Source organism: Amblyomma maculatum, chromosome 2 (assembly GCF_055883805.1).
Source record: "Amblyomma maculatum isolate TAMU_Amacu chromosome 2, ASM5588380v1, whole genome shotgun sequence".
Lineage (NCBI taxonomy): Eukaryota > Metazoa > Arthropoda > Arachnida > Ixodida > Ixodidae > Amblyomma > Amblyomma maculatum.
Window position 1 is genome coordinate 169,608,446 of NC_139345.1, and position 14,896 is coordinate 169,623,341.

At 45.0% G+C, this 14,896-nt stretch overlaps 1 protein-coding gene across 1 annotated transcript; it reads right to left on the minus strand.

Annotated features, from left to right (window-relative positions):
- Positions 1-290: 290 nt before the first annotated feature.
- Positions 291-1,881, minus strand: LOC146200412 (uncharacterized). Its single transcript, XM_084592354.1, has 2 exons — positions 1,744-1,881; positions 291-878 (listed from the first exon to the last, which is right to left on the minus strand). The coding sequence occupies exons 1-2, from the start codon at positions 1,879-1,881 to the stop codon at positions 291-293; spliced, it is 726 nt and encodes a 241-aa protein (XP_084448480.1).
- Between the last annotated feature and the right edge of the window lie 13,015 nt (positions 1,882-14,896).

Consider the following 14,896-nt stretch of genomic DNA (forward strand, 5'->3'; position numbering starts at 1 on the left):
TGAATGCGCTCAGCCAATATGATTTGCAAAAAAAAAAAACAACAAATTATTCAAACAACGTTCCGTATCCACAGACTAGGAACACGTTATAGAGAGCTCTCGCTCATGAGGTCATGAAAGGGAGAAAATAGGAATGGGTTTGTTCGAATTTATTTCCTATTATGCGATTGACGCCGTGCAATAAAGTGGTAGCATGAAAAAAAGAACGATGCAATAAATGACTTTATTCAGCTTTGACCATCCGCTTGTATACGCGATGTTCTTCATTTGAAATATGCGGCAGCATTTTGCTACTGGCGGCGATACCCATATTGACCGGCAGGCCATCCAGAGGCAGCCCCGTAGCCACCCGGTGCGTATCGGCTGGCAGCGTAGCCAGCGGCACCTTGGCCGTAGGGAGCGTATCCTCCGTAGGCATATCCTCCGAGAGCAGGGCCAATAGAAGCGGAGCGGTTGGGACCGTAACCACCGTAGCCATAGGCGCCAACGTTGCCACCGTATTGACCGTATCCTTGTCTACCGTATCCTTTGTAGGCACTGTCGTAGTTGGGTGCAGCAACCCTTGCACCGTAGGCGAATGGGGCGACTCCGGCCGTTGAGCCTGCTGTACTGTAGCCAGGGGTCGGCGGGACAACCGGTGCGGCGTTGAAGATGACGTCGGCGCTTGCCCCAGGCGCGGTGCCCGGCTCGTTGGTGTCCACTGTGGCACGGAATCCGTTTGCGTCCGCTATGTAATTGACCCGACGGTAGAGTCCGTACGCGTCCCGGTAGCCGTACGAGCCGGTTTTAGCATTGTTGGCGTCTCCCTGCTCGCTGTGGAACTGGCGGTTGCCGTACTCGTCCACGTTGTCGTAGCCAAAGCTGTACGGCTGAGGCGGCTGCGTGAGAATAAGTGCGCATTAGTTGGCGTGAATGGACCAGTGCATTGCGCTAGGTCCCACTGGGGCGGCTCTGTGGGTAGGGCTCTAGATCGCTGACCTCGATGACCTGCTGTGTTTGAATGGCGGCTAAACGCAAGCACCGTGTACTGTACTACATTAGTGCACGGTAACAACCCTAGATAGTCGAAACCATCTGATTCCTGCACTATGGAGTAGATTATAGCGAGTGACACTTTGGGGCGTTGAGCCCCTTGTAGCGTACCGTACCATATCATACCATACTTTGTCATGCCATACGATAGCGTACAGTACAATACTATATCTTACCATGACATAGCATATATTGCCTATCGTACTATTAAAACTCGTTCTTGCGCGCTATATATACTGACTAGACGAATCTGCGTAGTGCCGTATGCGGCAGGCTGGAAAATGTTTGATGCTTGATTTGCGCTCTATGGGAACAAGGGACGTGCGTAGCCATAAAAGATGGTAGATACGAATTCTTAGACTGTGAATATATCCCTGAGTGTTGTAAAGGCCACCCAAGCAGTTACTGCAGGTCTATTAGAAATTCGTATACGGATAGGCAATAAAGACGCGAGACACACGACCATTTAAAGCGATCATGGTATATTACAAATGTCTCTATATGCTCCTATGTTGGACGGAACTTAAGATTACTCGGTTGTCAGTCTATTCTGACGAAACGCGATGAGACTATCCGTACTCAGATAGTCTACAATATGCGTGTTTACTTACAAGAGAATAATACCAAAAAATAATTGTGTACTTTCTATCTATGCAATTATGTTTACCGCGGTCAAGAATTACAACAGAGTACAAAATGTGAGGCACTTACTGTGGCATAGTCGGCGTAGCCTCTGTATGGAGCAGCAGTTGCAGTCGAGAAGTATCCAGGGCTCTGGTATGGAGCTGCGGCTTGGTGGTGTCGTAGGGCGTATGTGCTGGCCACAACACAGACGGCGAGAAATTTCATCTGTAGGGAGCAGTGCAGCTTTGATATAGAGGCGTATCTTTATGCGGACAGCATCAGCAGCGCAATCACCATCGCGCAGGTCAAACCAATGGACTGCGAAAAGCAAACACCCTGTACAAGTAGTAGGAGTTGGGTTGTATGCAGTTGTAAATGCAAAAAGGAAGCTTTGAGAGCCTTGCGGTGACCCGTACTGAAGAAATGCGAAAGCTTACTTATCACTAATTATTATCAGTAATTCATAATCGTTAATCATATTCTCATTACGTGTGTTTTCTTTTACGATAATTATCTATTATAGCCACCAGCACAACATTTGGCTTCAATATTCGCGGACGCAATTCTGCCCCAGGTTCTGGCGACACAACATAGCCTATTAATGCTTTTGAATTAAAAGAAACGGTTGAATCTCCAGCTGATTTGCTATGCTGGACGCAAAAATTTAAATCATTGATAATAATGACGACACAATGGAGTAAACAGTGAGGCGAGCTTTCCAGAGATCCGATATTTGCTGACGGTCTGCATCAAGTGTAAAATAAAAAAAAAATGTCCACTGCTCTTCGCAACTTTGCATAGGGATAATCGATTCTTGTTTTTAGCTCCAAAATACTTTTCTGAGCTAAAATTTCACACAACGTTTCTTACACCAGAACTTAAAAGTAACCTTGGTACGAAACGATAATTAACGGTGATATTGAATCTTGAAAGAGTATATAAGGGTGAAAACCCTCACCTGTTCGATCATTTTAACTGTATTTGCAAACATGAAGGATGACTTCTAGATAATAGCGGGCTGCTGTATTATCCCGGCGGTGAAGCTTTGCCTAGCGTTGTTTGTGGGTGCCCTGGACGTTGGGCCGTCGTTTTTATATCGCGTAGACAGGCGGCGCGTGCTGTGTGGTTGCAAGGGTGTGCAATGAAAATGCAATCTTTCTTTTTTCTCTTGTTTACTTCAATGTGACCAGGTTATGCTGAGAGTTGCGGGGAGGTGAGAAACCCGTTGTCAAGAAGGCGTCTTGCGCAAAAAAGTGGTCGCGCAACGTCGTCGCAAAAACAAAACAATTTCACGCTTTTCCAGATGAGGAGCACGCAATGCAAGACACGATGTCTGAATTTGGTTTAAGCCTGGCCTTTTATTACTCCTTTTAAAATGGCCGTGGTGACATTTTGCGTTCGTGGTTTTAGGCCTTTCGTCTTCGGCTTCCTGAAAGGTGAAGCTGATTATTCGTTTCTTGTGCAGAATGGTGCGTGGAATCGCGTGCGGTAACGCTGAATTAGGATGGGCGTGTTACGGATGCCGAAGAGTAGTACATTAGCGTCAGAAAACAATATAAAGGTAGTCCGTGCTCCCGAACTACCTTGCCGTCTTTAGTGCATTTTTAACTAATCGGAAGCTTATTCCAACTTAAGTCTTCGGCACACAGAATATCAATGAACCATTTCACACAACTCCTATTTAGGTACGGCTATACTTAGAGTAGGAATATCATCAAGTAGAGACAGAGAGAAACACTTTATTTAAACACGCCAGATATATTTCATGTAAGCTTCACTAAACGACAAGTAAATACTTGGCAACGCAAACACATCTGGATTGTTGTTTATATATCTTTCTTGTACCATAATCAAGAAAAAGAAAATATCGCAGCATAAATTGTCAGACAAAAGACCTCAGTATAGTTATAGCGCATGCGGTGGTTTAGTATGCACTTTCCGGAGTTTATTTTTAGAAACTTCAGTGGGCATTTTATATATATTGAAAGTGATGGTTTTCGGCTAGTTCATGGTTCAAAGTGAAAAACGTGATTATGGGTGAAAAAAATTCTCAAATCATACAATATTAAGAAGAAAAAAAAAAGACGTACATTTTGTTATCCCGGAAGCAAACGCTATCTACAGTTGATTATAATAAATACAAATATACTGCCATCAGCCATGTCAGCTGGCTGCTTCGTGTTAACAGTACGTCATTTAAAAATGTTGGTTCAGCATTAGCGCTTCACACTGCGAACTAGCCTAAAATGTTCACAGACGCTTGGGCTAACACTGGCCAGTCACATGCATGCAGTTTCCAAAACAAAGGAGGGTAGACAACAGCGCTCATCGCATACTAGCCATAGCTGTAGAACTCTGAATCGAGCAATCCCTAATATTGCTGGTGAATTTATAGCTCTTTGTTTAGCTATATCAGCCTGACTGAATATTTAGAGAATGCAGTTCCTGAAAGATATAATTATATTGCTCACAGCAGTGGTAGCCTAACTCAGCATTGCACGCGTTTGGACCGCGCCGAAATGCGTAATTCCGTTCCCTCAACGGTAGGGTCCCGCAACTTCTTTCTGCTCACTGGTTATCTCTGAGCGAGTTAAACCCCCTTTTTGCTGAGAGGTGTCTCTGAACGTAAAAAAAAAATAACGTGCACTCATTGAAAGCAGGATATGATTACGGTATGGGTAATTGCGTAGTGTAACCACTGCCATACTGTCACCTTCTTAGACTGTTCACATGTGGTTTCTGGTATTACGAATAAAAAACATCACATAATGCAACCTAAAGCGGAGCACACCCCAGGAAAAATGTTGGTAATTTTTTTCAATGTTCTGATTTAAAAACAATTTGGAAAAAAATTGCTCTCAGAGGATTCCAATTAGGGTTTCAGTGCTGAGGTAAGTAGTGTAGCAATCCATTGCGGCATCGAAGCGACGTAAATAACAGGCTTTAAATACGCTCTTAATCTTTTTGACACTATTTTCTCTAGTTGTCGCCAGGTGACGTGCTCAGAGGACCCTAAAGCAGCTTACAACTGATCAATCTAAACTGGAAAAAAGCAGAAAAGAAATTCCTAGAAGCCCATCTACAGAAATAGATAGAATTTCGATCAAGCTGATGAATGAACTTGGTCCAAGAAGTAAGAAAACGTTAAAAGGTTTGGAAACAGTCATAACGAATAAGCAAACCCAAACAGCAGTCGGCAGAGTTAAATGAATTTGATTTATAAAGGGAAAGGAGAAAGGAAGCACATAAAATCCTACAGACCGATTAACATAACATCTGTTATATACGAGTTGGCAATGCAGGCGGGGAAATTAAATATGCAAGCATGGGTAGAAAGTAAGAAGATACTCAGTGAACTTTAGAACGGCTTTAGAAATGGTAGGCGCTTAGATGATAGCCTGTTCGTGCTTACCCAATTTGCGTCGAAATATCTAGAATGGAAATTAGACCTTTGCATTTGGCTTTCCTGGACATAAATAGGGCGTCCGATAACGTAAAGAGGGAACTCCTGTGGAAGATATTAAAAGAAGAAGGTATCGGTCATGAGATAACAGATTTCCTACAGGAAATATACTGGAATAACAACGTAGAAACTACATGGGAAAGGATAAGAGTACGGAAGCTGTCAAGGTATGCGAAGGATTAAGACAAGGTTGTCCTCTATCACCGCCGCTGTTTATGCTGTATTTGAGAAATAAGGAACGGATGATACAAGAAAGTAACCTAGGTTTTAACCTGCCATATTTATTACGCGGAAAGGCGGTAGAGCATCGCCTCCCCGGTTTAATGTATGCAGACGATATTGTGCTGCTAGTAGATGCTCAGGACGAATTGCAAACTCTAGTCAGGTATTGCGAAGACGAAGGGGACGCTCCAGGCTTCAGGTTTAGCGCAGTTGAGTCGGGTCTAATGATTTTCAACGGCTCAACTGATCACGGTTTAAAATGCCAGGCCATGAAATGCTCAGAGTGGCAGAATATAAATATCTCGGGGTATGGGTAAACGAAGGATCGGCATACGTTGAAAAGCATGAGCAATCACTTAAGGCAAAAGGGCGAAGAAATGCCGGGATAATGAAGCATGGGGATTTGTGGGGATACAACAGGTATCAGGTATTGAGGGGTATTTGGAAATATTGTGATCGGACGAGCTGTGGAGACCGCCGCGTCAGATCGTAAGAACGGCGAGAACGGTCGAGATTGGAAGCACGTGCCATGGACCCCCCCCCCCCTCCCCCCCTCCCCAAAGCCAGAGCTGGGGGATTGTTCGGTTATGAGCTCCCGAAATCGGCGTCGGTGAGACGCCCTTGCAACTGACACTGGTCGGCCGAAGGGAACAGCTCGTCCCCCGGCGGAAATTAGCAGAGGTCCCGCCAACAAGTCGACGACCGGGCAAATGAGAAGCGACCAATTTCCGGTCCCTTCAAGTGTCGAGCCTCGCTACGGAGAGCGGGTGTGCATTCTTCCCTTTCTTCCCGTGGTGGGCCACGGGGACAGCTTTCGGCTAAGGTGCCTCGTTGAATGCCACCCGGTGACGTAGGGACTGATGAGCCAGCCTAAGTACAAACACGATCGGCGACAACCCGCTGACACCATCTACGCCGTCTAGACGACCACCTCTTGACCCTCAAGCCAGGACCAGTCAGAGGGTCGTGTCAGCGAGTGCGAGCAGTGTTGGTGTGCATGTGTGAGAGGGCGGGATAGTGAGGTGACAGAGACACTCCCTCATAATCTGGCCTGCCTTTCAACATAGGGAATCGACCCTATAAAAACTGGCGATAATTGTGTGTCGTGAGTCGTAAAAAGGAGACTGTTTCTCTAGTCAGTCTCACTGTATATAAAAACTAGGCCGAGGCTGGAGTCACGCCCGTGGCAGCAGTCGACCCCACACTCGTTTCACCTGCTGCCACGCACGGAAATAGGTCATACTCACGTGACCCGTGCATGATGACGTCAGTGGATGCGCGCTTCCGTTTAAAATGGCGCTCTGCAAGTGTTCTGTACCACCGTGGTACTAAGACTGTAGCCGAGTGGCGTTTCATCTGCGTGAAATTTGCTCGTTGTCATAGCTTTAAAGGCGTTAATTTTGTTGCGGCGGTGTTAATTATTGCTATTGGTACGCATGAGCTATTTTGTGTTGTGAGTTAATGTGGTAAAGGCGAAGTGTTGCACGCGCGCAACGAGAAAAAGTCAATTGCTGCGTTCCTGTCTCGTGTAAGATACTACATATTTTGGCGACGAGGATGTTAGCTTAATCCAAGACCTCGGCGTAGACTGCTGACCGTCCATCATGACCTTTTCAAGTCTTCAGCCGCCTCCGCCCTTCCGTGGGAGTAATGGAGGCTGGCGTTCCACAACTACATGCTGGCGTCTGGTGCCTCCACTAGATACCTCCACACTTCTGCTAATCGGAGAGGGCTATCCTGCCAGCGAATTTTCTATACATTGTCGCCGTCGTCCCCTTCAGCGCCTACCGCTGCTGCCTCACACTCCGGTGACGATGCTATCTTTATACTGGCGACGCATTACAAATCTTCCGTGAATGTGATCGCCGCACGCCACCGTTTTCACTGCCGAGTACAAACTGCCGGAGAGATAGCATATGAGTACATCGCTGCCCTTCGCAGCCTTGTCGGCGACTGCGGTTTTGGGAGCTTCGCGCACATCATCAGGGACCAGCTGGTGAAGACCATTAGTCACTATTTCAGTGAACGCCATCTCCTTCTTGACTTTGTAGCGCTAGACAGTGCCAGCAAGCTTCCTGTGAAGCAAAGGAGCTGTCAGAAGAGGTCGCACCAGTACAGCGCGTGGGATGCGAGTGCACATCAGAACGGGTCCTTCAGGTCCCTTGCATCAAATGCAGTTGCCACCTAGTGTTCGTGCTATCGCTGCGGTTCTCCTGCCCACTTGGCGAACGACTCCACATGGCAAGCTCGCAAACGAAAGTGTCGTCGGTGCGGCGAAGTGGCCTATTTGGTATCTGTCTGCAAGTCGTCTGATCGTTCCAGTGAAGTGCAGAAAGTCGAAGATGATTCTTCCAGCAGTGCTGCTATTGTTCAGGTCTCTACTGTTCCTCTGCAACTTGTTGCTTTGCCAGGCAAGCTTTGGGATAAGCCTGCTATTGACATCGTGGGGCGTTTCGACCAAGCTCCTAGTAACTGTCGCTTTGCAATAACACTCATTGGCTATTACAGTAAATGGCCAGAGGCTTCTTTCACAACTGCCACAGTTCAAGAATTGCTTCTAGGTACATTTGTTCACGAGGATTACCCTGAGGAAATAGTGTCGGATCACGGACCACAATTCTCATCCTCGGGGTATACGTAACTGCTACGCCTCAGTTTATGACCCTTAACCCAATGGACTTGTAGAACAGTTTAATAGGGTTTTCAGGGCATATGTTCAGATGGCTCTTTGCGAGCAACGTGACCTACGTCCGCTATTTTAACTCTGTGTCTACCACTGTGCGCCACATTCCACGACAGGAATCGCACTAGCCATCCTAGTTCATGGCCAGATGCCTTGCATAAGACTTAACGTTGTGTGCCTGCCCGGATCAGTGCTTCTCGACTGATCGTACAAGAGCGCTGAAGCTCTATTGCCAGTGGCTAGAGCAGAAGCAAGACAAATATAAGCTTTATGCAGACCAGCGGAGTGGAACCAAGCACTATGACTTTCAGATTGGCGACAATGCGCGAGTTTGCAAGCCGATTGTGCGAGGCAAGCTGGCTGCTCGGTTTCAGAGCCTCGAAGAGTTGTGGAGCGAATTGAACCAGTCTCACACCTGCTGGATGATGGGCGAGTGTGGCACTCGTCCAAATTATGAGCTGCTAGAAAAGCAGTTGTTCAGCGCCAACCTCCGCCTTCGGCTCTGATGGCTCTCCCCGCTAACATTTTGTTGCCCACTGACTGCACCCGAGTGTCGACCAGTCCACGTACCAGAAACGCAGACCAGAGTCCAACCTCGCATAACCGCAATAATGCAGATGTTAGCCCGGGAACTTCCTCATTCCTGGCTTTGCCCGACACAGAACCGACAGACTCCCCTCAACCAAAGTGTGCCTCAACAGCAGCAACTACTACTCCTCTTCCTTCTCTCCGCAGAAGTAAATGTGAAAAGAAGCTTCCCACAAGGTTTAAAAGACTGTGATGTATTAGAGGATATTTAGCTATTTGTCAGCAAGGTTTTTTTTTTTTTTTTAAGTGCGGTGGAAATATGATGAAGACGGTGTTGTTGCACATGTGTACGCAAGAAAACGAAGTGAAATATATACAGAACGGCTGGAGAGTAGTCAATTGCTGCGTTGCTGTCTTGTCTACGCTACAAGTTGCATTATGTTTCTTTGGTTCGAACCCGGGTGCTCCAGAAGAGTAGTTGGTTATGTAAAGTATTGCTCAATTCAGGTATAGGCTTTTGGTAGGAATGAGCCAGTCTTTTGCATATATTACATAGCCCTTCTGGCCTTCTGTGCATATCGTCGCGCGCAAGATAAAGGGATGTTCCTTACTTTTGCTCACCTTCAAATAGTGTGTCGTGTGGTGGCTGCATGGTGACTAGGACAGTGAATTACGTTGACCAATATTTTTCATGTCGCAGTCACAATTTTGTACGAGCAGACAGAAATAACTAAAGATGTTTGCACGGGGCAAATTACATCTATGTTCTCATTTACAAACTCACTTTACTGGTTAGGTTACGGCACTGTCGAGAGCAAGCCTTTGGCGTAAATTGCTTTCTTTGCCATTCTCCTGTGAGACCAGAACAAGTACACAGCTAATGTAAGCCAGACCACTCAACTTCTACACACAAACGATCGTTATAGGCAGGCACTGCATTGTGTATCCAAGATGGTGAGGGAACCATATCTGGTAAACTACCAGTAGGCCTGTTCCTTGGCTGGAGTTGCAGAGGCGCTCCATTCAGCGCACCTACTGGAGGAATAGTCGAGTCTCCCCATTTTGGGCTGGAACTGACCTGCGACGCTATTGATTAAGACGACTTTCCACCAACAAGGTTATCTGCTTTTACTTCAGATTTCCATGAAAATAATTCAATAGTGCTCCTTTGTTAAGGCGCGACACTGATCAGCTCCCTTTTTAACAGTGATCGGACGTTCCAAGAGCCTAAATGGGGAATGTTGTATACACATGCAGTTAAATTACTTAGCATTTACTAAACATGTTTATTCAGTCATATTTTTTTGCCTACTATGTCTAAATATTAAAACATCGTCGCAGTCAGTGGAATTACATTCTTTAATCAATAGCTTTACGGGTTGAATTCATGATCGAACCGGACGAAAAGCGCAATAGCTGTATACATTCCAGACCAACTAGGGCTATGAGCGACACTGTAGGGGAGGGCTCTGGATCATTTCGATCACCTTTAACTTCTTTAAGAGGTACTGACTGTGGACAGTACACGGGTGCTATGCGTTCTGTATCAATTCCAACACGGCTGCCACGGCTCAAACCACTGTACCCTGGTTCAGTGGTTGAGCATCTTAACCACCGAGTCACTGTGGCGGGGTAAAAGTAAAAAAAATAGGTATATAAACCTTGACTTTTTTCTTGGCACACACTATAGTTTATTTCATCCATGTCTCTGCTGTAACACCCTAAGTTTACTTTACTTGACAATAATAAATCAAAAGCCAAGACATTTGTGTTTGGTGCATGATAGCCACAGTTGCTTATGCGCCATAAAATCCCATATAGATAGACATTGAAATTCTGCATATGGAGCCGCAACTTTAAACCCAAGCTCTAAGGCCATTTTAGCCCATGCAGTGCTCAGGGCACTGCTGCCACCCAGTCAAGTGATCTTGCAACTTTGGTGACAGGTTGCAAAGCTTGAACAGTTACTGTGCACTCCTAATGCACTGTATGCAATGACTATGGCGAAGGAAGGCGAGAGACGGTGGCAGGCGGGCACCATCTACAAAGCTATCCGATAGCCCCTTTCGGGCCCTGACAGAAAGAACACTTTCATATAATGCCTCCTTCCTGGTAAGCATGTGAAGCTCTCATTGCTACAATTGTTTTTTTTTTCTTTTGAATTATGTTTATGAAGAGCAGTACTCTCCCCCATGTTTTCTTTGTGCCACCCCACCGAGAGTACCATAATGGCAGACCCTGATTCTCTGCAAGAGCAAAGAGTAGAGTTGCCTGGCACTTCCTATGATTTTGTTACTCTTCAAAAATGCTTGCTTTTGTCACAATGCCCAGTCTACTACTCCCTTGGATTTGGTATCTGTGACAGCCCCTTTTGCATGACATTGTGGCCCATAAGGCTTGACAGCAGTAGTCAATAAGCCAAGCACAGATTCATCGTGAACTTTTACTAAAGCTTTCTTAGCAAACTTGTTGCATGCAGGTTACCTGCATGGTTGGTCAAAGGACCCCACGCCTTGGGGTGTGCAGTTAAGCTGCACAATGGGGAACTTGTGAAGCTGCCAAAGTTTCTCAGGGAAGCAGACAAGACCCATCCTCACCTTACATAAATCTTGAGCTTTGGGCTATTTGTGCCTTATAAAAGAGTCAAAAGATTGGGACCTATTATATACATTCTACTTCATAAAGTGCTTTTAAATGGCACCTTCGTTTCTAAACAAAGATAGGACTTTTCAATAACCAAGAAAAAGCAAAGAAATTATGTCGAATTCAGATTTACTGCAAAAGCATGGGGTAAATAAAGATGTGAGGTATGTCTGATGCCGTGGCCTTTGTCTTCAACTATTTGAGGATGCCTCTTGCAGTTGGCAGGCGACATGAACAGGTGACTCCTGTGACGTCACAAGACCGCATGTCACGGTTGAATCGGCAAGTGCTGCTAACTTTAGCTTCGCCATTGAGATGGGAGGGTGAGATCAGAATCGCCTTCTAGGACTCTTGGGTCCCAGGCTAGACATGCTACCCTAGGCCAAACAAGCACATTCATACGGCTTGGTTAAAGTTGGGCTTTATATCTATGTCACTCCTGGCAGCTTGAGCAGCACACATTACGGCCCACCTCACAGCATGCCTCTGGCAGGTGGCATGCCTTGCCACTTTTCGGCTGTTTCTGTGACATCTGTCTTAAATTTACCTGCCTTTGTGTTTGCTTGCATTAAATGTGCGTGTGTCATCAGCAGCGACATATGTTCTGATGTGGTTTAACCATGTAAACTGTCCTGATCTTCAATCTGCTTTAAAATAGCAGGCCTGGTCCTTTGTGGCAGTTGTAGAGAAACTTGCGTTAAGCGATACAGGGAACAGCAAGCAAGAAGATACATACACCTTATATCACGTATATCAAAATAAACTACGCCAAACTAGTGTTCTTGCTTGCTTTATTAAATTTCCCACATTAAACATTTTTTTCAGGTCTATATAACAGCAAAAGAGCACCATTTCTTCGTTCAAGTATAGATCTAATTATGAGCATTTTTGCGTTAACTACACTTACATTGAATAGTTGGGCTCACAAACAGACTGAGGTAGACCCTAAGTTCCATCCCGCGGCGACCCCTTTTGTGATAGGTAAACCAAGGTGCCCTTGGGTTGTGCAATGTCAGTGCACGTTATAAAACCCAGATGGTTGAAATCTCTGGACTATTCTACTATGCTTTGAGACGTCAAACCCATTAACTAAAGAAGTAAACCCCAAGTGATCTTTCTTTACCCACACAGGAGTAGCACATTATACGGCTGAAAAGAAAGTTAACTGAATCACAGAAAATGTGAGCGCATACAGCTGTAGGTATAATAATCTACTGGTAGTAAATTTACTGCCAGCTGGTTCTTAAAAGGACATGCGTGTGTATGCATACTGCTATGACAGGAAGCACACTTCTAAGCAGTAATAATTTTTTTTAGTGCTTAAAGCTTTGAATAAACATGTGCATGTCTTTTGAGTGTCCTGCGTACGCTGACGAGCGTGTATACTACGAACATAGCATAGAAAAGCTCTCCCCAGTGCATTTAACAATGGGCATTGTTTTAGGTCTCTTAGCCTGCCCTAGGCAACAGAGACTCGCAACGAACTTTTTATTTACGTAATTGAAAGACATTGGACTTTTAGACAAACTAAGTTCACCTTGAATGTCACAATGTGGCATTTTTCACGCTGTGAACTATATAAGCACATTTATCGGACTATGCATTTCATCATTTCATTTTATACCATTACTCCACGATGCACCTTAGAACACACTTAATGGTTGCATTTTATCTCCCTCTTTATTTCTTTTAGTCTCCTCAGGATTCTTTTTCCATCTTTACCTCCCGAATTCCCCTTCCTACACAGAGAAGCATGTCAGAGAAATTTAAACGGCTAAAATCTCTGTTCTTCATTAAAGGGTCTCTCTCTCTCTCTCTCTCTCTGTGCATGTCTTTTGACCTTGTGGCCAGCAGGCACCACCACAACACTTTGAACTCGCACAGAGAACATACTTTTGTCAGCATAAAGGAATTTTTCAAGCTCACAAGACTTTTAGAATAAAAACAACCAAAGTAATATATATGTCTCTTTGTGTGCATTTTTGTGACAACGTACCAGGCACATGGACTCTTGCGAAATTGCTGCACCTACTGTCCAGTAACCAAACATTTAAACACCCAGCACAGCAATCCTGTTTTGATCTGTATTTTTGCATGTTTTCGAAATAGCACAAGTGCACTGGTCCACAGTCAAGAGATGTGTAAGAATGCCCTTCCCGGCTGAATTGAGGCCTTTTGTAGTTAGAGTCAGCACCTGTGACTCAAGTCCCAACATCAACTAAAGTTGATGTCATGACACATAAGCCAAGGTGGGGCTCATTTCTAGAAGAGTCCGTATTTTCGTCCACATGGGCATGCCTGCTACGAGCAATGATGAATATGTTTTGAAAATGCCCAAATATTGCAGACAAGAAAAGCATACTCTGCAAAGTCAGCATTAACCGTGCCCATGACGTGGACGAGCAGGGTCATGTGTTTCTAGTGAAAGTACCAATTGACAATTAAGCTCGGCTCAGTGACTACTTTTATTTCTTGAAGTACTGGGGAAGGTGGAGAGGTTCCGGGTGAAAACAGAACATGTATGAGGCAACACAAGCAGAAGTGCTTTTAAACTGATGAAGAAAGTATACTTAAGTTCTTTTGGACAGCAATAGAAAATGAGTTGACTGGTTCTGTTCAGAATTTGTGGTAGTAGCACAGCACAAAAGGGTAAACAAGGATCAATATATTTCTAGCGTCATTCTGACATTTCAACAACTCATTTGGCATCCTGAACAGTATGACGAAGTATTTACAGCTATATGAGAAAAGTTAACCTTTGTTTATATTTTACGAATTAACAGTTAACTAAAATGTAAGCATGTACAACAAGGCAGAACATGAAGTCCCGGCGGCCCATGACATGAACTAAAATACAGTGATCATCTGCCCTGGTGTTTCTCTGCAGTGCACAAGTACAGAGGGGCGAAGCATGCACAACAAACGGTGTGCTAGCGTACAGGCAGGCTGTGCCTAAAACAGCTGAAAGCAACAACGATGCACTTACATATGAGGGCCAGTTTTCGGGAAAGCAACATAAAAAAAAAGATACTGCAACAGCGAGTAGCTATACGGGTAGCTACCGCACCAAATTAACATGTACTACGTACTACTTTAAGTTCAGCACTGCACACTTGGAGAAGACGTGACCGAAGGGTCTGGAAGCAACTCGCACTGTACACAAACCTCGCAAGTACACACACTGTCCCGCTTGTATCCCAACGACGTGAAGAAACCGGGAGCACAAATGATTGAAGTATCTACGCGCAAATTTTACGATAAATGACTGATGCAATAAATCCACTGTGAATTCTTTTTATATAACTTTCAGTAATGCTAAGAGAGCCTTACCAAGACAGTCAATGCGGGAAGTGTTCTCAATGTGGTAATATGGTCCCTGGAAAGAGACACGACACTATAGAGGCTAGCACACTTGACTAGCCTCTATAATTACAGTGGTTAGAACACTACTACAACTACACATCTCTTCGCCGCCGTTTGTAATACGTCCCGCAGTGAAAGTAGCTAGCAGCAGTGCCGCACTGTACCAATTGTTGACAAAAAAAGAAAAAGAAAGCAACCGCAGATGAAAATATTGCACTTAAAAATTAAATTTCAGGCTCTATAAACGTCCGCATAGATGGTGTGTTTTAGTTTTCGCCTGTCAATTCTGTTATACCATCCATGGCTGCAGCTGAGATGGCAGACGACGCGGCCTGGGA